We start from the raw sequence: 22,366 nt of genomic DNA, 5'->3' as shown, positions 1-22,366 counted from the left end.
GCTTTGTCAAACTTTCCCTGACCAAAATACCTGACAAAACTACTGAGTGAAACTGACTTCTCTGTCAGAGGGACATCAATAGTAATTTCAGTTACTAGAAATTCAGTATGGGAGATTCACTTCTAAAAGTCAGAAACTTTGCCCTCCTTACCCTTTTTGTTTTGCTGAAGTTCAGTAGATACAGTAAAGATCCCCTTTACAGTTGCAGAACAGGTGTTCACTCACAGGAGACACCTATTATTATTATTATTTTAAAAAAATACTTGTTTAATTTCTCTGATTCCAGAAAAAAAGAGTTTTAAACCAATTGGTTGGTTAGAAGACACTGGTTACTCTGTAACTGAAGTTGAGAGCTATATGACTGTGTTTCAGAATTTTGATTTAAAAGGATAATCATTATGCATTTAAATAAGGTTACATAAATTTGTCCTGGCTCTGTTTAATAAGAGCAACTCTGAACTCATTTAACGTTACCTTGGGGAAAAGGATCAATTACTGTCTAGACCATCTTTGATCTAGGGATGCATAAACTATAGTAATCTGGTGTGTTTCAAAAACAAAAAGAAACTCAGCTTTTAGGTTTTTAGTTCTATCCAGAACTTGTTTTCTTGTTAAAACACTAGTTTAGGTAAAAATAAGATAATTAAACAATACCTTAAGTTACATTCTGATAATGGAAGAATGCTTCCAACAAACTCATTCCAAAAAATGTTTAAAAATATAAACGATGTGTGGTGCTATAACTATGGACTGCCAAACAATCACAGAAGACCTTAGGAATCTCCTAGGAAATGTGAGGGTCAATGCTGCTTGTTCCCCTGATTCCTGCTAATGGTTTTGTATCAGGGATGCCAGAAGCTTGGCTTGCTTGAAACAACCGAGTCTGTGTGCATTGTCTTGTGGCTCAGTAGTGGAGGCAAGTACAGCCTGAGGATCTGAGACTGATGTGGGAACAGTGGATGGTCCTGGTGGGGTTGAAGCTAGGTGAGATTGGGGGCAGAGCCACACCATATTAAATAAGTGCACCCAACACACACTTAGAGCACACCCACCCACCCACCCGAAGAATCCTGGTGTGGATCTGCCCAGAGTTGCTTTCCCCTTTGGCTTTTCATTGGCTACAAACAGTTCCTATCACTTTTTAGAGTAACATGCAGATTGAATGTGTATGGAGAGTAGACCTACCCACATTGCATCCTTTGCCATGACATAGTCATCAATCCACAAGTGGTTGCCCATCAGTGTCTCATTGTCTTGGCTTTGTTGCCTTCCCGAGACTGCAAATACCTGTATGGCGATTATCAAGCAACTGGCAGGCCACAATTTATGTCCACTAAGCTGCATTTGCTCCTTCATGGATCACTGCCTTGTCATGGTGAAGGGGCTTGAATATGCAATATGCCACTCAATATGCCAGCAAGTTTGGAAAACTCAGCAGTGGCCAGAGGACTGGAGAAGATCAGTCTACATCCCAATCCCAAGGAAGGGCAGTGCCAAAGAATGCTCCAACTACCGCACAATTGCACTCATTTCACACACTAGCAAGGTTATGCTTAAAATTCTACAAGGCAGGCTAAAGCAGTATGTGGACCGAGAACTCCCAGAAGTGCAAGCTGGATTTTGAAGGGGCAGAGAAACCAGAGACCAAATTGCAAACATGTGCTGGATTATGGAGAAAGCTAGAGAGTTCCAGAAACACATCTACTTCTGCTTCATTAACTATGCAAAAGCCTTTGACTGTGTCGACCACAGCAAACTATGGCAAGTTCTTAAAGAAATGGGAGTGCCTGATCACCTTATCTGTCTCCTAAGAAATCTCTATGTGGGACAAGAAGCTACAGTTAGAACTGGATATGGAACAACTTATTGGTTCAAAATTGGGAAAGGAGTACGACAAGGCTGTATATTGTCTCCCTGTTTATTTAACTTATATGCAGAATTCATCATGTGAAAGGCTGGGCTGGATGAAGTTAAGATTGCCGGAAGAAATATCAACAACCTCAGATATGCAGATGACACAACCTTGATGGCAGAAAGTGAGGAGGAATTAAAGAACCTTTCAATGAGGGTGAAAGAGGAGAGTGCAAAATATTGTCTGAAGCTCAGCATCAAAAAAACTAAGATCATGGCCACTGGTCCCATCACCTCCTGGCAAATAAAAGGGGAGGAAATGGAGGCACTGAGAGATTTTACTTTCTTAGGCTCAATGATCACTGCAGATGGTGACAGGAGTCATGAAATTAAAAGACACCTGCTTCTTGGGAGAACAGCAATGACAAACCTAGACAGCATCTTAAAAAGCAGAGACATCACCTTGCCAACAAAGGTCTGTATAGTTAAAGCAATGGTTTTCCCAGTAGTGATGTATGGAAGTGAGAGCTTGACCATAAAGAAGGCTGATCGCCAAAGAATTGATGCTTTTGAATTATGGTGCTGGGCTGGAGGAGACTATTGAGAATCCTATGGACTGCAAGAAGATCAAACCTATCCATTCTTAAGGAAATCAGCCCCGAGTGCTCACTGGAAGGACAGATCCCGAAGCTGAGGCTCCAATACTTCGGCCACCTCATGAGGAGAATAGACTCCCTGGAAAAGACCCTGATTTTGGGAAAGATTGAGGGCACAAGGAGAAGGGGACGACAGAGGACGAGATGGTTGGACAGTGTTCTTGAAGCTACCAACATGAGTTTGACCAAGCTGTGGGAGGCAGTGGAAGATAGGAGTGCCTCATGTGCTCTGGTCCATGGGGTCATGAAGAGTCGGACATGACTAAACAACAACAAGCTGCCTTTGACCAAACTTGAGACAGTGAACTTCTTACCTATGACACCTACATTTTCGGTTTTCGGTGTCCTTGCAAACAACGTGCTTCCAGTTTTGTTTTTAAAGAGATGCTTCTGTTTTCTTTTTATGTCCATCTTGGGCCTCTTATCAGAGAATATTAAATGTTGTATTTTCAAGAGCCTATTAAATATTTAAGCCTTTTTCTATAGTCACTGTATCAAGGGCAGTCTTGTAAGTCCTGAAATCAATGCAAATAAGCTAACTGAACCTTAAAATCTGCTATTGAACCCTCTGGTTAGACGCTGTACTTTACATAGCATTATATTACATAGCAAGGGGAAGTGGTAAAGTAGGTGATGAGAATAAAAAGCAGCATATTTTTCAAAGGCTGCTGACAAGGTAAGGAAGGCATTTTTATAGCAGCATGAAACAAATAGGAATAAACTTTTGCTAGCCTCACTGTGTCCCTTCAGAATATTAAAACTGATAATTTCTTGAACAAGCAATGAAGTTTTCTTAATGCTCTGAGGTTAGCTAAAATAAATGAGTAATCAGATACAAACAGGAAATATTTACCTAGATTTGGTTGGGATGGGGATATGTGGGAAATAGTGAATGAGGGCCAGAAGAATATATCACACTTCTGATTGTCAGCATCACATTTCTCGGTGACCAGGGATTTTTCAACACTGCAGTCAGTGAATCCAAGTAGTTGGGGGAATTGGGAGCAGTTCACAGATGGCCCATAAATGGTGAGATGAAGGTTAGCATTTTGGGCTATTTACTGTGCAGGGACTAAAAATGTGTGAGCCATGGTGACAAGCTGGGGTGCTTTGCAAATAAATGAAGCAATTTTCTTGGAACACTTTTTGAGGTTTGTGTTTTGAGCCTTGCTGACACATCCCCATCATATGTAGAACAAAATATGTGATTCTGAGACTCTGCACTTGTATACCCTACGATAATTCAGCTTCACTTTTTTTTGGTAGGATACTAAACAGAATAATCATAGTAGGTAAGGAGACAACGAGTTTAGACGAGCAGTTAGTTCATCATTACCATTGCCTTGTAAGGGATCCAACACACTGCCGCTGCCGAAAATGGTAAGCGGTCTTTGGCAATGCTACTACTGGTATTACAGAAAGGTGTCAACAGGTCAATTTGCAGATCTGTTAAAATACACTTAATTCATCATCGGATCTCATACGGTTTATACTTTCCAGGTTTAAATCAATGCTCTAATTTTTTAATTCTCATATTTATTGAAAAAGTCTGCTTTCTAATTGCTATATAACAATCTAAAACCAATGGTCATGCAGGAGAATAATCGAATAGCAATTGTCATGTAGCCCACAAGGCTTTTGCACTTCAGAGTTTATATATTGTTTATACAGGCTTGCTTATAGCTAAGCATCTGCAAGCAGAAAAACTCATCTGTTGATAGAAGGGATCCTGATTCAGTGCAGGATCCCACCAGTGGAAGGAAATGGAGTCAGTTTTTGCTGAATCCCCTATAACCCAGAAGGCCCCTGTGTTTCCTCTCATGCTGTTCTCAAGCCCACCCTCCCCCCCCATAATGGTAGAATAATTTTTGCCACTGGAATTTACATGACTTTTGATCCTATATTAAGAAAGCTGTTGGATTCCATATCTCACCAGTCAGACCTCTGCTATAAAAGCTAGCTATATTGATTTCCACAGAGCAGTTTGGGTTTCTGCCAATGTCGTCATAAATGGCCAGGATAAATTGCATAGGGACATTGTACATGTCAGTTAAAATATATCTGTTTGTAACCAAAAATAAGTTTTTGTCTAGCATTTAAGTGTTTCTTGGAAATATCATTCCAACCAAAAATAAGTTTTTGTCTAGCATTTAAGTGTTTCTTGGAAATATCATTCCAACCAAAAATAAGTTTTTGTCTAGCATTTAAGTGTTTCTTGGAAATATCATTCCAGTTTTTGTTGGGAGTTCTTCTGGGAGGCAAGGCTATGAGGCACGATTCCAGTAGTCTCTTGTTCAGATTTCACCGGAGCCTTAACCTTCATGGATGGCCTTTACGTAAGCCCTGCATCTGCATTCAGGGTTACAATACAACCTTGCAAGGTTGTTCTAGGGTTCATGGCGATCCTATGTAGGCGTATAAATAAATCCCAAGTAGTTATTTCTGCTACCATTACTATTGTTGAGGAGCGCTATCATTTGTAGCCTGAAACAAGAGGCTAATTTGTGAGTATCTGCGAACAATGGGCAAGCAGCTGCACCAACTCCACCTGTGCCCTATTGCTGAATGATGCAAACAAACATGGATGACTCATGCTCAAGGTTCATTGCCTTCAGAACAGGCACAGATGGGAATAGATGGGTAAGCAGCATCACACTGGATGAATGACCCAAATGAAAGACGATGTGTCATCCATCCTAAATCATCACCCTTATTTTCATCCTTAATAAAAAACATCTTATTGAGTCGATTGAAGTGGTACACATTTCAAAACGAAAAGGTGATGGAAGGTGATGGTTGCAATGTTGCACAACACGCATCCCAGTTAAATTAACAAAGTGACTTTGCTTTGACCCAGGACTCAGCTATACTGCTGCAAATAGAACATTTTAAGTGTGTTGTGAAGTGCAATGTACAAACGTGACACTGGATGGCGACAGTGAGCTATGGCAATTTCAATGTATTTTTCAAAACGTTTTTTTTTAAGCATTTTCACAACGTTTTTATATACGTGTGTAGATTCCATCCCAGTATGAGCACAACGGAAGCCGCTCGAGTGCACATGTGGCCACATTCTTACTACTTTCTCAGCATGTGGCCGTTTTAGTTTTTAATCCATCGATGTTGACTTCCTAGGGACGCGGGTGGCGCTGGTTAAACTACAGAGCCCAGGACTTGCCGATCAGAAGGTCGGTGGTTTGAATCCCCGCGACGGGGTGAACTCCCATTGCTCAATCCCTGCTCTTGCCAAACTTGCAGTTCGAAAGCATGTCAAAGTGCAAGTAGATAAATAGGTACCACTCCGGCGGGAAGGTAAACGCCGTTTCCGTGTGCTGCTCTGGTTTTCCAGAAGCAGCTTAGTCATGCTGGCCACATGACCCAGAAGCTGTACGCCAGCTCCCTCGGCCAATAAAGTGAGATGAGCGCCGCAACCTCAGAGTCGGCCACGTAAGGTTCCGTTTACCTTTACTTTTACCTTTATGTTGACTTCCAGGAGCAGTTTGAAATTGAGCTGTCACCTTCCCCCCACCAGCTGGCTATGCTTACTTGAAAAGCCACTCATGCCTCTTTCCCCTAGTGTGTGTTTTTTTAAACAGATGAAAAGCATTCTCAGAGGCTACAATTAAGTGTGCAAGAGGGATGGGCTTGCTCAATCCTTACATCTTTCTTTTCTGCTCTTTTGTGTTCATTAGCATGTACCCAAAGCTGCTTTCACACCCATGGGGAGGAGAAATGGAATTGCCATCACTTTTCCACCCACAGGAGAAAAACACCTTGGGTTAGGTTTTTTTGGGGGTGGGGTAGGGGATGCAGTTTTTCCTGCTGTACTTCCACTCCTGGTATCAGCCTCCAAGGCTGCTTTTCCAAAATGGGGTGGGAGGGAAAAAGACACATGTAACATGTCCTTAAACAACAGCACATAATAACTATATTATCCATGTCGAGGTTTGCTTATGGTGCAGAAAAGTAGCACGGGTTGACTCAAAATCACAGCTGCATAAAAGGTCATGAGAATGAGTCCCAAGACACAATGCAATGTAGGCAAGGATAAATCTCATTTTGTTGGCGTGATTATAATTTGTATGAACTTTCCTGTAATTATGATTGCTTATTTATTGAAATCATTTGTATACCAGGTTTCATTTGTATACCAGGTTTCATTCAGAGGATACCAAAGCAGTTCACAGTACAATAAAAAAACTACAATAAACAGAAAAACAATAAATTAGGAAGGTCCAATAAAATATTAGCGCTTTTGTGCTGCCAGAATGAAGGGCTTAAAAACATAATGTGTATATTTGTTTCCAATAAGAAACTGTGTCTTCCTCCCTTCCTATCCCATATATGCATGCCAAGAATGTAGCTTGGTTTGGATAAGATTGCAAGGTTATTGACTGTTCTATTACCAAAATTAGGAACATCTCATCCCTATGGCCTTCCTTTCTTCCTTCTGTTCTCAGGATATCACTTGGTAGACTGTGGAACAGGAAGTGCAGTCACTTTGATGGTGATGGTGATAGTGATACACTGGTCTCCTTTGAATTTCTTTTACAAGGGCAACAGATAGAGGCCTCATTTGTTCTGTACTCTTAAAGGAGTATCATATGATGCTAAATTCATGGCTTAGGCCAAACAATCCTGGGAACTGTAGCTCATTAAAGGTGCTGACAGTTGCGTGTTGAGTCCCACAATGCCACCCACCAAAAATTCACACTTCACACATAATTTTTTGTTTAAGGTTTTTGGCATAATTTTGGCCACAACTTTATTTAAATACAAAAATTGTGAGTGGTTGCTTAGGCATTGGTTATGACTATCTGTCCTTGCCCTCAAGGACAGAGCTGGCCCTTCCGTACACCAACGGAATCCAGCGTGGGAAACAAGTATTGGGGAGAAAGTGAAGCTGGGCAACAGTCCCCACTTCTCACCCTCATGTTCCGTTGGGGCTTGCACGGCCCAAGTCCGACTCCGGGGACAAGGACGAAAAGAATGGCAAGCTCCTGGATTCCTTTAACGGAATTCCCTTTCCGCATCATTAGGAGGGATAGGCACTTACCCCTCCAAGCACCAATTTAACCAATGCCTAACCGCCAACCTTACAAGTTGTGACGATTTGCTACGCAGTAGGCAAAAACCAAATGGCACCAGCCAATCAGCCAGATGGCAAAATTCCTACCAGGCCCCCACACCAAGGCGAACGACCCCATGACAGGCATAGCAAGGTCAAGCAATGAAGAAAAAACCACCCTATAAAAGGGAGGGAGGGCGGGTGATCCGATGCAAAACGGCCAAGAGAACGTCCAACATCTGGCCCCAGTATTTAAAGTCTCTGATCCCTCCTCCAAATTGGCAACAATCAAAACTCCCCAGCAACCCAATTTTAACCACTTAAAGGCTTGGGTTCCTTTACCAAATTTGCCTAGTCACTGCAGGGTGGCCTGTTTCCCCAACCGCAACACGTGCTCTCTGTTAGGGAGAACATGCTTTGTTAGGAGGCCCCTGTGGCTCTGCGTGGGGAATAGGAGATCCCTAAAAACAGTCTGTTGATGATTTACATTTTCTCTTGCTTCTTTTGGTGTTGTTCCGCTTTGCTGTCAGGAGTGAACGGGATTGTGGCGACATTGGCATTATGCCAGAAGAATCTAGCGGAACCATGGGATCAGCCTACAATTTGTGGAAGTTTCCATATTTTTGCCCCTTTGCCCCTAATAGCCCAGTTTCACCTGGGTGAGCTAAAATACACATTGGATTCCATTTTAGTTCAGCAAAATATGTGGAATGTTGATTACACTCATGTCCTTTCAATATTACAAAGAGTTGCATTGTTGCTTCCATAGGCACTTTTATAGTCTGTTGTTCTGCCAAGATTACAGCAGTATATTTTCAAGAAAGCAGCTAACTATACGGAAAAGGCTTTCCTAATAAGCAGCGAGGCTCTCATTTCCTGCAACTTAATTGTGACTTGATCTTTATGAGCTTCCTGCATTGACCAGTTCAGTATTTTGCAGCACTTGAATGCAATGGTCCCAGTTCAGCAGGGACTAAGAGACACTTTGAATTTTAAAACACCCTGAGGTGAAAATTAGAAATAAAGAAATGCTCTGGAGTTTTATTTTTATTTTAAGCATTTATGAAGTGTGGCCTGGATTTATGGTTGTGATTACTTGATTGTGTTAAAATTAGGAGTGCTCTAAACAGATTTTGGGGAGAGTTCTTAATGTAATTACTAATAATGCTCTGTGGATTTTATAGTGATTATCTATTACTCTGTGCCCTTTGTAATAACAGCTTAAGCAAGCTAATTTTAGGTCTGCATTCTGCAATAATTAAAATGAAATGTCAAAAATGTATTTAAAGAAACAGAGATAAATGCATCCTTTAAGATGTTGTACAGAAATAGTAATATTACTATTTTTCTACTTGTGCAATCTAATTATATACAAAGTTTATAGTCTGTCATTGTTATAGTTCTTTATCTGCCAATTCTTTGAAATTAAAAGCAAGTCATAGTTGTCTCTGACTTCCAGGTTGAGGTTTAGTCCAGGTACAGGTGACAGTTGAGCTTTGAAGGGTTTACATTAATCTGTTCTGTGAAGCTGGTTCTGGGAAACATTTTACAGCCTAGGACTTTGTCTATATAAGGGTGGAATAGGTAAAAAGGAAAAGGAAATGACTCTTGGATGGTGAAGTCCAGTCAAAGGTGACTATGGGGTTATGGCGCTCATCTCGCTTTCAGGCCGAGGGAGCTGGCATTTGTCGACAGACAGCTTTCCAGGTCATGTGGCCAGCATGACTAAACTGGTGTAACAGAACACCATGACATAAACCAGAGTGCACGGAAATGCTGTTTACCCTCCTGCCACAGCGGTACCTATTTATCTACATGCACCGGCATGCTTTCAAACTGCTAGGTTGGCAGGAGCTGGGACAGAGCAACAGGAGCTCACCCCATTGTGCGGATTCGAACCGCTGACCTTCTGATTGGCAAACCCAAGAGGCTCAGTGATTTAGACCACTGCACCACCCGCGTCCTCTGAAAGGTGGAATAACCTACAATAAATAACCAGGTCAATATTCTTCACACAGCTGTCTCTTCCAAGGTGCTTCCATTTTATATTACCTGGAGGGATAACAATGCAAATGGGTTCACTGGAGAATTAACTTTCTGCTGTCCCAATTTAGTCTATGGGTGGTATCCTAAGAACTCGTTCCACTAGCATAAGGACTTTGGGTCAACCAACCAACTTCCTCTTGCTCTTCATTCCCTGTATACTACTAAATCTGGGATGGGTTTTCTCCCAAACCTCTGGAGCAGATGCATGGGGAAAGGGAAGGGACGTTCCTTTGCACAGTGGAAATCCTTGTTCTGGCACTACTTCACTGGATACTGCCTACACATCTTAATTTAATTAGGGATTAAGGACATTTTCATGCCCTGAGGTGATGTAGGAGGCCAAGTGAGCACTGCCGCCCACTGTCACTGCAGATGTGCAGTGTGTGAAGAAATACACAGCTTCAGTGAAAAAGTAGTAAGGAATGAAAGGCTTAGCATTGTGGTAAAAGTACCTGAAGTCTGCTGAGAATCTCACCAACATGCATTATTCAAATTCAGGACCTCTCTACATTTACTAGAGTTCTCCAGAGTGTTATATGCATATTATAAAGAAACATGAGCCTTCAGGATACTTTAGAAATAATATTTGATTGCTGACATCCTGTGTATTGACATAAGCATCTGCTTGGCAGCTGTGGCAGCTATATGCTGGACTAGATAGGCCTTTGGTCTAATTGCCATCTGTGATTAAGCCCTTCAGGCAGTTCATAGCATCCTGAAGTTCATAAAATCAATGCTGGCTAAGGTAATGTGGTAGAAGCTGAGCACATGATATTCATCAGTAGCATTACAACATGTTTCTTAGCTGCCATCTCTGTTGCAGGAATGCTAGATGTGCACTTAATAAGGAAATGTTTTAGTTCACTAAAAAGGTTTTTATATTTTTTTCCTGAGAAGATAAAGACAAAACAGCAACTTTCCTTACTGATGCTTCATTAGACCATTCCAGAAACCTTATAAGGACTCTATACTGCATACACAAGAGCCAAAATGAACATAATTCAGAGGATTTACATAAACAATGTTATTCAGGAACCTTCATTTTGCTTATCAGTTATCACTAATAGTTGTCACATGCTCTGTCCCAGAAGTTATTTCTTCTAATCCCATATATGGAGGGTGTGTGTGGAGACACTGTGCAAACTAAACATAATATGGACAAGCCTTGGCATTGGCAATAATTTTCGGTTACTTCCTAGAGAGTTTATGAATGAAGTCGGTACTTCTGGCTTAATTTAAGCCTTGACTATAGTTACTCAATAAAAGCTACTCCGAAAAAGTCTTTTTGTCCAGATCATTGCCCACAATGCCTGTTCCAACTGGGGAGACCAGCAGGTGAATTCTTGATATCAATCTTATTGGAAGCAACCTGATGGGGAGTCTTTGCACTCAAGCGTGCTATAAGTTAAGCTACATGATGCTTCTCATTATGTTGGTGTTTTTAAAAACTCTCTGATTCTGATACGTGTCTAATTTATTTTTCTTTGCAGTTCATTGCGTTTGCCTCTTTATTCTTCATCCTACTTTCAATCACAACCTTTTGCCTGGAAACCCACGAAGCATTCAACACCATCAAAAACAAAACAGAGCCAACCATCAATGGTTCTGAGGTGATTCTGCAGTATGAAATAGAGACGGACCCTGCTCTGACGTATGTTGAAGGAGTATGCGTGGTGTGGTTTACATTTGAATTTTTAGTCCGCGTTGTTTTTTCACCCAACAAACTTGAATTCATCAAAAACCTCTTGAATATCATTGACTTTGTGGCGATTTTGCCCTTCTATCTCGAGGTGGGCCTCAGTGGGCTGTCCTCCAAAGCTGCTAAGGATGTGCTTGGTTTCCTCAGGGTAGTGAGGTTTGTGAGAATCCTGCGAATCTTCAAGCTCACCCGACATTTTGTAGGCCTCAGGGTGCTGGGTCACACGCTTCGAGCAAGCACCAACGAGTTTTTGCTGCTGATAATATTTTTGGCATTAGGAGTATTGATATTTGCCACCATGATCTACTATGCTGAGCGAATAGGAGCCAGACCCAACGACCCTTCTGCTAGCGAACACACAGAGTTCAAAAACATCCCCATTGGCTTCTGGTGGGCTGTGGTCACCATGACCACTCTTGGGTATGGAGACATGTATCCAAAGACATGGTCAGGGATGTTAGTGGGTGCTCTGTGTGCTTTAGCTGGGGTGCTGACCATAGCCATGCCTGTGCCTGTTATTGTCAACAACTTTGGAATGTACTATTCTCTGGCCATGGCGAAACAGAAGCTTCCGAGAAAGAGAAAGAAACACATCCCACCTGCTCCTCAGGCAAGCTCCCCTACATTTTGCAAGACAGACTTGAACACAGCCTGCAATAGCACACAGGGGGAAGTCTGCCTGGGCAGAGACAACCGGCTGATGGAACACAATAAATCAGGTAGGACACCGTCCGAAACGCATGTCTGGTATGTTTGGCAGTACAAGGCGTCAGAAAGCATCGAATCTTTCTGCAGCTAGAGGAGGTAGTTGACACACCTCTCCCTTCACTCACTGTTTGTATATGTCAGTCTTGTAGATGGCAAAATAGTTACAGCATAAGAACGATGTTCCCAGATCTGTGCATTGCTGATCTGTAGTGTTCGCTAGGTGTTTCGTGAACAGTGCTTTTTTGTGACAGTACTCAATGGTACCGAGTACAATCACCTCTTTTCTTTGCTGCCCATAGCAGCCATTTTGTGCTGGCACCCGCAGCACTTTTATCAAGATAGAAGTACCAACACCTCATTTTTATTTATTTATTAATTTTTTTCCAAAAAAAAGCACTGATTGTGAATGCTGAGCTTCCTTTAATTTTCCTTCTTTCTTCATAATTCTTTTGTTTTACTGGCGGCATCTACAGTTTCTTTTGCCTGTTGCACTGTACAATGTTTTGTTTTGTTTCCTGCATGCCTGTTCCTGTACAGCTGTGCCTCCATTTTGTTGAACTTCATGGCGTTTTGCGTGGTGTTTGTCTCTTCTGTCTGCTGTGTCTCTTTTGTTTGCTTTGCCTGTGCCACACTGGTGGCATGAAATATTAGAAGTGGTATAAAGAAACATTCATTTAAACATGGATGATTAATCTGGGCCTACATTCAGTGCAACAAGTAACACAGAAGGGGGTTCTCTAGATTTCAAGGAGAGCATTTCTCTTTTCATAGATTGGAATGACCCCCCCCCCCCGATCTAAGGGAACAGCTCATGAAATTACATTTAAGCTTAGACCCAAATTTTCTTACTTAGAAGCAAGAGGTCCATTGAATTTCATTTGAAGCTTTCCCCTGTTAGGATGCTTAGAACATCACATCTTGTAGGCAGAGGTTACAACATGGACAAGATTTTAACAAACCGTGCAATTCTATAAATGCCTACTAAGAAGTAAGTCCCACTGAGTTCAGTGGAGCTTATTCCCAGGTAAGTACGTATAGCATTGCAGCCATGGTGCTGTACTCTTAGAGACTTTTCATAATTATATTTAATATAGAGAAGCATAAAATTTCTCCTGAATCAGACCAAAGGCCCTTTTATCCAGTGTCCTGTTCAGCCAGATGCAAATGGGAAGTCCACAGGCAGGGCATGAACAGCAGACACTTTCCCTTTGTGATTCCCAGTACAGTCGTACCTTGGATCCCGAACGCCCTGGAACTTGGATGCTTTGGCTCCTGAATGCTGCAAACCCAGAAGTGATTGTTTCGGTTTATGAACATTCTTTTGGAACTCGAACGTCCGATGGGGCTTCCGTGGCTTCTGATTGACTGCAGGAGCTTCCTGCAGCCAATCAGAAGCCACTATTTGGTTTTCGAACGTTTTGGAAGTTGAACGGACTTCCGGAATGGATTCCGTTCAACTTCCAAGGTACGACTGTAACTAGTGTTGAGATGTATACTGCCTCCAACCCTGGAGATAGTATGTCACCATTATGGCTAGTTGCCATTAATAGCCGTACCTTCCAATCTGTTTTAATTCCTTGTAAACTACAGGTTGTGGTAGTGAATCCCAGAATTTAACTATGCACACTGTGAATAAATGCTTTTTTCTGTCCCGAATCTTTCAGCATTCAGCCTCATTAGATGGCCCCACATTCTAGTATTATGAAACAGAGAAAAATCCATCTTTTCCTACTTTCTCTGTAGGATGCATAATTGTATATAATCTCTGTGGGTTCCCCCTTTTCTACCTGCATTTATTTTCCAAACTAAGGATCCTCAAATATTGTAACCCTCCATAGAAGAGTTGCATCACCCTCCTTGATCATTTTGGTTGCCAGCAGTTTAAATGATCAATTACTGTAATGATTCACAATGCTTCTCCCCCCACCTAAACATAAATAAATCAAAGTAATAATGGAGATGCAGAGAGAGAGATAACTGCTGCTTTCTGGATTTATGGTCCCAGTGATTTGTCTTTTAAGGATATCAATGAAAGTAGGTGCTCTTATGACTCCACATCTATTACAGCTAATTTCAAACTCCCTTGGAGATAATGAATCAAAAGTGTTTATACTGGGGGTTTTCCTGGGGTTTGGGGTGGGGATACTAAATTTGAACATTTGGGGAAGTATGAAAGAATCTTGGAAGAGATTAGATACAGTGGTTGGAATATGCTGTGCTTGATTGGTACTTACCAAAACGACTCCCAAAGTGATAAGGGCCACCCTGTTTACAGGTCAAGATGAAGTCCACAGTGTTCAATTACATGGCAGTGGTAGGGAAAGGTTATAAAAAGAGAAATCTTGAGAAGGGGAAAAATATATACATACAATAAGGTAATAAAATGTGTCTTTTCCCTTTCCAGTGCCTTTAACATCTGGCTCTCCAGATGTTGACAGACCAATTCCCAGCAGCCCCAGTTTGCATAACTAATGGTCACAGATGACAGAAGTGTCTGGAGGGCTACAGGTTTCCCAACCCCATTTTAAATTCTAGAATTATTATGGTTAGCATTTTAAAAGTAATAAAATAGATCACTGTTCTGAAATATTAAAAGCCCTATTATCATGATAAAAGAGCCTATTAATCAAAAACTGCAGATGTTTAAAGAGGGATTAGGCATTTTAATAACTATTAGCTGCTCTACGGCAGGAGTTTTTACTTCCCCCTCCCCAAGCTTTATTAGGTATTGCCACAGTTAGCTTTTAAGATGGACACAGGGATGTGCCTAAGCACCATGAGTCTAACTAAAGGGAAAGTAAAACACACCATGTTTGGTTTGCTAATCCTTGCCTAGGCTGCAGCCAGCCAGACCACATGAAGGGATTAGGGCTGTTCAGATCACCCTCAAACCAATACACTCTCAAACCAATACACAGCCCAAAGCACAATTACCCTTCCAAAGATTTGGTGTGGTGTAGTGGTTAGAGTGCTGGGCTAATATCTGGAAGAGGCCAGGGTTAAAATCCCCACTCAGCCATGAAGCTCGCTGGGTGACCTTGGGCCAGTCACTGCCTCTCTGCTTCACAGGGCTATTATGAGGGTAAACAGAGGGGTGGGTGGGTAGCATGTATGCCATATCGAGCTCCCTGAAGGAAAAGTGGGATATAAATTTAGTAATCAATCAATCAATCAATCAATCAATCAATCACACCTCTCCCACTTTTGCAGCTCAGTTCTCCTACCAAACAATGTACAAGCATGCTTTTATTAGGGGGAATTGTGCATAAAATTGCACACATAAAACAGCAAACCTAAATGCATTATATAAGGGGAATCTGCTTGCAAAAATTTGCTCTGTATTTTGTGCATTTTAGTAGAAATGTGTGCTAAAATGCTGATGAATTTCCATGAGGGTTTTGTTTTTTAAAAATGCAAATGGCTGCAGAAATGTGGAGAACTTTAAGACGGGAAAAAGGAGAAACCGAGAGAACCCAAAATTGACAGACTGATCCATGCCTACCTCTGTGTGTGCATGCACTATTAGAGAAGCAAGAAGATTCCTTCCTAAACTTGGTGCCATGTGGAAGGGAGAGCCATTGTCTTTACCCTTAACCCAACATGGCACCCTGTGTGCTTCTTAGTGAAGGACCACTTAGTCTTGTGATACTCATATAATAATGTTCAGCAGACCTGCATGACTTGTGACCCAGCAAGCTGTGTACTATGGTTTGCAAAACAGTCCTAGGAAGACAGAAGAAAAGGGGTTCATCAAGCTTTTAGCAGGCCATAGGACATGGTTTGTCACCTGCGTTCAAGTTGGGCTTGCCTGATGTGAAGGCACGACTCAAGCACGGTCTCTTACTCTTGAGTAAGCGCCCAATATATTAGTTAACAGTAGACCTGAATAAGCTATTCTATGGTTATATGTGAATTTATTTTAGTAGTGGATATGAGTGTGCCATCTGTATTTCAAGATTTAGTACTTACTATTATTATTTGGCAGCAAAATCTGACTTGTTTTTAAGTACTGAAGCAATGAGTATAATATTGAAGATGGCAACCATTTAAAAAGCCAAAAATCAACATCAAAATATTTTTTTCCTTAACCAAATAATACAGATGTGCAACTTTGTTCTATTTCTATATTAACGAATGACCATGAAGGGCCATCTCTTCCCATACCCAATTCAAGAACTAGTAGTTTTTTATAAATAAATAAATAAATAAATAAATATTAACTTAAGTAACAGGCTGTCAGGCAAGTTGTTTGTGATGTTTCGTTTCCTCTCTGGCTATATTATGTAAATGGGCATGGTGCTTTAACCAGTGTTATCAGGTGAAGACAGTACAGAAAGTGAGCAGCCACTGTCACCTGTGGAAAGGCTCCCACCAATCAGACGCTCTAGTACCAGAGACAAAAACAGAAGAGGGGGAACATGTTTCCTACTGACAGCAGGTGATTACGCGTGTGCTACTGATGGAGGGATCAGGAAAGGTATGGACTCTTTCATTAGACTATAAAAGTTCATCCAGCACTGTTCTTCTGAGTAAACAAACCTGGAATGAAGGAGATGCGAACAAATGCTATAGAGGAAACATTGTATTCAGACTAATGCATTTCTTCTTCTTCTTCTTCTTCTACTACTTCTTCTTCAGTTGTCCTTTTCTTGCTTCCTCTTAAATAACGGTCTTGGCTCATCAATCCATCCAAAGATATGTCTGCATTGTTTCTGATAGGTGTATCATTCATGGTTTCATTTGTCTGTCCTGTGCATAGATAAATGTAATTTAGGTCATGTTCATGAAATCACTTTCATAACAGTTCTTTAGAAATTGCTTTGGGATATCTTAAATTCCAGTTAAGGACTCATTAGTTTAATTTAGTAATATTTTAGAAGGATGGTTCAGTTAAGAATGTATTGTACAGTGGTATCTTGGTACTCGATTGGTTTGGCTCCTGAACAAATAGGCTCCTGGACACCACAAACATGGAAGTAAGTGTTCCGGTTTGCAAACGTTTTTCGGAAGTCAAACTTCTGACGCAGCTTCCGCTTGAGTGCAGGAAACTCCTGCAGCCAATTGGAAGCCGTGCCTTAGGTTTTGAAAGGTTTTGGGAGTCGGATGGACTCCCGGAATGGATTAAGTTTGAGAACCAAGGTACCACTGTAGTTCTAAACGCCAGAGCCCTAATGTGCAATACACTTAGTATTTTGGAAAACATTGACATTGAAATGTGAGGCTTTGATGCCATAGGTTAATAGGCTAAAGGTGAACCCACTTACCCAACACAATATTGCTGCAGGCAGGCCAGTGTTAAATAATTGTTTCCCATGGCAAGCTATGGAACAACTGCATACATGCATTATTGAGTTTCAGTCCAATCCGGCCTACCAGCTGTGTATACATGGGTTTTTTAAAAATATAGCTTTATCAGTCATCTTTCTTGTATTTGTTTTGGGAAACACTGGTAGTAGTTGCAGCAATTGTGTGCTTAAATTGTGGGTGTCTTTCCACATGGGGTTGGCTCCCCCGTTTGAGAACCACTAGCCTAAACAAGATGTGCTTCTATCTCTTTTCTGTCTGTGTGTATGGGGAAGCCCCATGAAGATAAATGGGATTTTACTCTCAGGTAAACATGTTTAGATTAAGGCCAATACACAGTTTTGGTTTTTCAGTGTGCTGTAAGAACCGAGGTCCTCTTTCCATGCCCAACACTCTGTGACATTAAATAGTAATGCTGCTCTGTTGCTTAAATAAAGCACCCATATCTTGTTTTTAAAAGTAGACACTTTCACAGTACAGTATCTGTGAAATGAAAATGTCTAGGGGTGCAGAATTCTACGCTAGTGGTGAATGTTGTTCTATAATATGTAAATTCTAGTTATTTTAGGCTTAAAAGAAGTCATGCTTTGTTCCTATAATATCAGTTGGATTGAAAATAGTATGTACTGCACAGATCACTAAAAACCTACATATAAATAACACATTTTAATGAATTGCAAATCAGTTAAATATTGCAAACAAGACACACTTTAAATAGTATTAGATAGAGCGTCAGATGCTAAATCAAAGCACTTCTGGAGATGGAGCTTTTTTAACAATACATAATTTATTCCTCTGCATTTATGATTGCAAAATAACTTCATAAAATTAGGTAAGAAATGATTGTGGTTTAAAATATGAAGAACTGGCATTGACACCAAATATATATATATCTATCTATATACCTGTATATATCAAATGCTTTCTTCATCTGTTTTGCTTATCACCCTGAATTGTAGTACAACATTCTCTATATGCTATCATTGCAGTTCTACTGAAACCACTGGGCTTGCACTAAGTAGACACCCCCAGCTCATTGGCCTTAACAAAATTAAGTATGTAGTTGGTCTGAATTCATTTAATGTCATTAGTAAGAATAGCACCATTTTATGTTTTTCTCTGTTGTTGTAAACAGTCTTAGCATCCTACTCTCTTAGAACCCAATGAGCAAGAATGATTACATTGCATTGCATTGTATTGTTTGTCTACTTTCTGGCTGAACTCAACTGATTTCTGTGCATTTTCTCGTGAAAGGCTACGAAAAATCCCGAAGTTTAAACAACATAGCTGGCATGGCAGGCAATGCCCTGAGACTGTCTCCAGTAACATCACCCTACAGCTCACCTTGTCCTCTGAGACGCTCTCGGTCTCCCATCCCATCTATTTTGTAAACCAGATGGCATCAGCTGGCTACATAGCTTTAACTGAAGTGCTGTTTATCACCTAACGGAAATAAGTGTAGCATTAGCTGTGGTTTCCACTAATACAAGTATAAATCTTGTGCGATATAACTGTCAGCAGCAAGCAATGCCACTTGGGTAGCTGAAGACCCCAATTTTGCTTATAAGATCCTCTAAAGTAGATTCCCCCCTCACCTTGCACCTGATTTTGTCCTATCTTACCACAGCAATAAAAGGACAGTTAGTGGACTTCACTGGCCAGTACAAATAAATAAGCATATTTTCAGGGAGATCCAGTAAAACCAATGTGCTTCCAATTGATAACCATTCCATTGGACCATTTCTTGCAACTCTAACCCATCTCGAAGATGTCTGGAATCTTGTCTTGATTGCATAGAATGTGACTTCAGTCTGATCATTTGCATGGACCATACTGTCTCCATCACTTGAAATCCGTCTTGCAGACTAACCAAGACCACAGATGGCTCTGGATTGTGTGGGTTTGTTGTTTTATTCATTGTACCATCTTGCTGAAATCAGGAAAAAAAAAATATCCACGACCAACAGGTCCGCATGTGGGATTGGGCTGTTTTTATTGTGCTGCTTTTTAGTTCTTTTTATTTATTTATAACTTCCCCCCCCCAATAATATCTATTTCTTGATTGATTAATTTTGGTACTGGACTGATGTATCAGAGTTCTGAATGTTTTCGGTTGTTTGCACACAGATAACTGCAAAGAGGTTGTCATTACTGGTTACACGCAAGCAGAAGCCAGATCTCTTTCTTAATGGCTTGGGGAAGGCACAAAACATGAAAGAAAGGTAAACACCATCCAGGCTTGCAATTTTAAGATAGCAAGTTCTGCTTGGCCCTATAGTGATTTCTCTTCTGCAGGGTTCTTCAACATTTTCAGAGGCTGAGTGCCATGTAAAAGCAAGAAGTATACTGGAGTTTTAATTTTTTTTTTGCTATAGGTATTAGGAGGGCAATAGTTTTCAAAAGGGTTTTTTGACCAGCCTTAAACCTCTAACTCCCAAGCTTTCACAATTTTCTTTCCGTCATATATTTTTTTAAAGATGCTTTGTCTTATATGTTGTTTCTGTTTGTCTGTCTGGCTGACTGTCTGACTGTATTTTTCATCTGTCTCCATAAAGCACAGTTGCCTTTTTCAAAAATGCTCCCTTCATATAAGATTAGCTGCTAAATGCATTTCCTTCTTCCCCCCACTTTTTGATATATGTATCTATGCATATCTCAAGTGTAAGCTGATATCCTTTTAGTGAGCACTACTTTGACATTTCCCCCGAGTGTGGGATTTAGCAACGGTTCTACCATTTCAATAGGGCTCCTGCTTCAATCCCACACCCTTAGCAATCTGCATTCATTCTTGTGTTGAGACTTTATCCCCTACATCAGCTTTTTCTTTACAATAAAACAAGACAGCCTTGTTTATGCAGCATCATGAATGCAGTCGCAACTACGACGTTTTGGGCTGGTGAGGAAAACACCCAGCAACGTAAAAGCCTTAGAAATATAAGGGGGGTGGGGAGAAAGAAAATCAAACAGTGTCATAATAAATCCTTGAGATTGTTGAAAAATCCCTGATTTTTGTATGTTTATTTTTGTTAGGAAAAGAAGTCTATTTGACCATGTAACATATTATTCTGTATATAGCCTAGCATGAACTGCATGTGAAAATTTCTTGTACAAGAATGTATTTATCAGTACTTACCTTTCTGATACATAGAGATGTACATTGATTTAGTTTTGGTAAAGAGCGCTGGCAGATATAGATTAATGTAATGTATATACTTAATATGCAAACAGCTTCTAGCAAAGGAATTAATATCTGGTGCTGCTGTTATTGGCTACAGTGTTATACAGAATTTATCATGGATTTTTGACTGCTGAAAAAGGGACAATGGAATTTAGCCATACCAAGGACTGTACTGGAAAGAGACTGCTCCTCCTGAATGGGTCCTGATAATCACCTGCCGCCTTGAAGAGATCCTTCCAATTTCCTATGGAAGTGGAGCTTGTTATGGGGATTAAGGACCAATTCCAACTGCTGCTGCTGCCGCCAGCAGACACAATTATTAGTCACTATTGATGAATCAGCTGTACATAGGTTGTGTGTGCATGGAATATCAGCTTTAGTCATCTATGCGAAGAGATGCTGAATTCAAAGACATCATCTCTGAGACTCCACGGGGGGAAAAAAAAAAGGCCGACACACCTCTTTGTGTATTCTTCCTGGTCCCTACAGTAGGTTATGCTGTGGATCATACAGAGGCACACATGTTTAACAATAGTGATGTAAACGCTGTCTGTCATAGGTTTCCTCATAACAACTGTATTTTTGCAAAGTTTGTAACTCATGAACGTTACTGGCATGGGATTTTGCTACAAGTCTTTATGCTCTCGGTTCACCATATCTATATTTTTATGAATACTAGTGAACATGCCAACGTTTTGGTTTACTTTTGAAATGGATAAGAAATATGTGACTGCAGACATAAACAGTAAAAATAGAGAAAAGAGAGAGAGAGAGAGAGAGAGAGAGAGAGAGAGACCACAGTCTTTGTCTAGAGTTCTATAGAAGCGTGTGTGTTTTTTTAGTTCATTGTTACCTCAGACTTTAGGTATTGAGAGAAATAAAATACTGGCAGTAAAAATATTATAGGTTTTTTATTGAAAGTATCACAGAAACAACATCAGTAAATATAAAATATAAAATAGATCCTAAAAATGTATATTTTGCATAAGAGAGATATTCTTTACCTTTTTGTGATTTTTGTGGTAAATTGTTCAAGTCTATTCTATGTCTATGATACTTTGTAGCCGGGTACTGTGTAATAAATTACATTCTCTCCATCCTGTTCAATAAGACCTTCTCCAGAAACTGTGTGTCACCCTGGTATTTTGAATGTAAGGACCTTTCCCACCTCTGAAATTCTGTATTGTAGACATTTTTGTGAACATGTCAAGGTGCATGCACAAGCCTGGTAGAAGCCAGTGGCCATGTAACTAACAGAAATGGAGAATAAAATTCAAAAGATCCAGGGAGGAGGTTGGAACATACCTTACAATGTGGCTTATCATCTTTCTTTAGTTCCCTGTTTTCTCATTCCTTCTGTCTAGTTCAAGAGTGCTTGGCCATTCTAACTGTTGCTTGCATCACAAATTATTTCGGGAGTAAACCAATGTCCCCTGGTTTAATGAAAGGGGAGAGACAGATGGAAGGGGGAAGAGGGGTGAAGCTCATCCCTCTCCTAATTGTTACCCGTTAAACAAATTAATGCCCACCTCTAACTTTTAGCCCTGTTTTATACTGTTCACTTGTAATTCCCATATATACAATCATACTTGGTTTTTGAACAGCTTAGTTCTCAAACATTTTAGCTCCTGAAGGCCACAAACCTGGAAGTGACTGTTTGGAAGCCGAACGTCTGATGGGGTTTCTGTGGCTTCTGCTTGGCTGCAGGAGCTTCCTGCAGCCAATCAGAAGCTGCACTTGGGTTTCTGAACATTTTGGAAGTCAAACGGACTTCCGGAACAGATTCTGTTAGACTTCCAAGGTATGACTGTGTGTAGCATTTTCAAATTCTTAGCTGTGGAAGTCCAAGGCAGCCC

General features: G+C 40.7%; 1 protein-coding gene across 8 annotated transcripts in view; it reads left to right on the top strand.

Moving 5' to 3' along the window:
• KCNC2 (potassium voltage-gated channel subfamily C member 2) overlaps positions 1-20,945 on the top strand; it is an 88,189-nt gene extending 67,244 nt beyond the window's left edge. For 2 of the 8 annotated variants that reach the window (XM_081928038.1, XM_081928039.1), the window contains exons 3-5: positions 11,112-12,039; positions 16,338-16,505; positions 18,587-20,713. In XM_081928038.1, the coding sequence (XP_081784164.1) occupies positions 11,112-12,039; positions 16,338-16,505; positions 18,587-18,723 (1,233 nt within the window). In that variant the 3' untranslated portion in view covers positions 18,724-20,713. Of the gene's footprint in view, positions 1-11,111; positions 12,040-16,337; positions 16,506-18,586 lie in introns of all 8 variants that reach the window. The other 6 variants (XM_081928041.1, XM_081928044.1, XM_081928040.1 and 3 more) reach the window with 6 other exon arrangements.
• Positions 20,946-22,366: the final 1,421 nt, after the last annotated feature.

Source organism: Podarcis melisellensis (assembly GCF_964234715.1).
Source record: "Podarcis melisellensis genome assembly, chromosome: 10".
Classification (NCBI taxonomy): domain Eukaryota; kingdom Metazoa; phylum Chordata; class Lepidosauria; order Squamata; family Lacertidae; genus Podarcis; species Podarcis melisellensis.
This window is presented reverse-complemented; position numbering and strand designations above follow the sequence as displayed.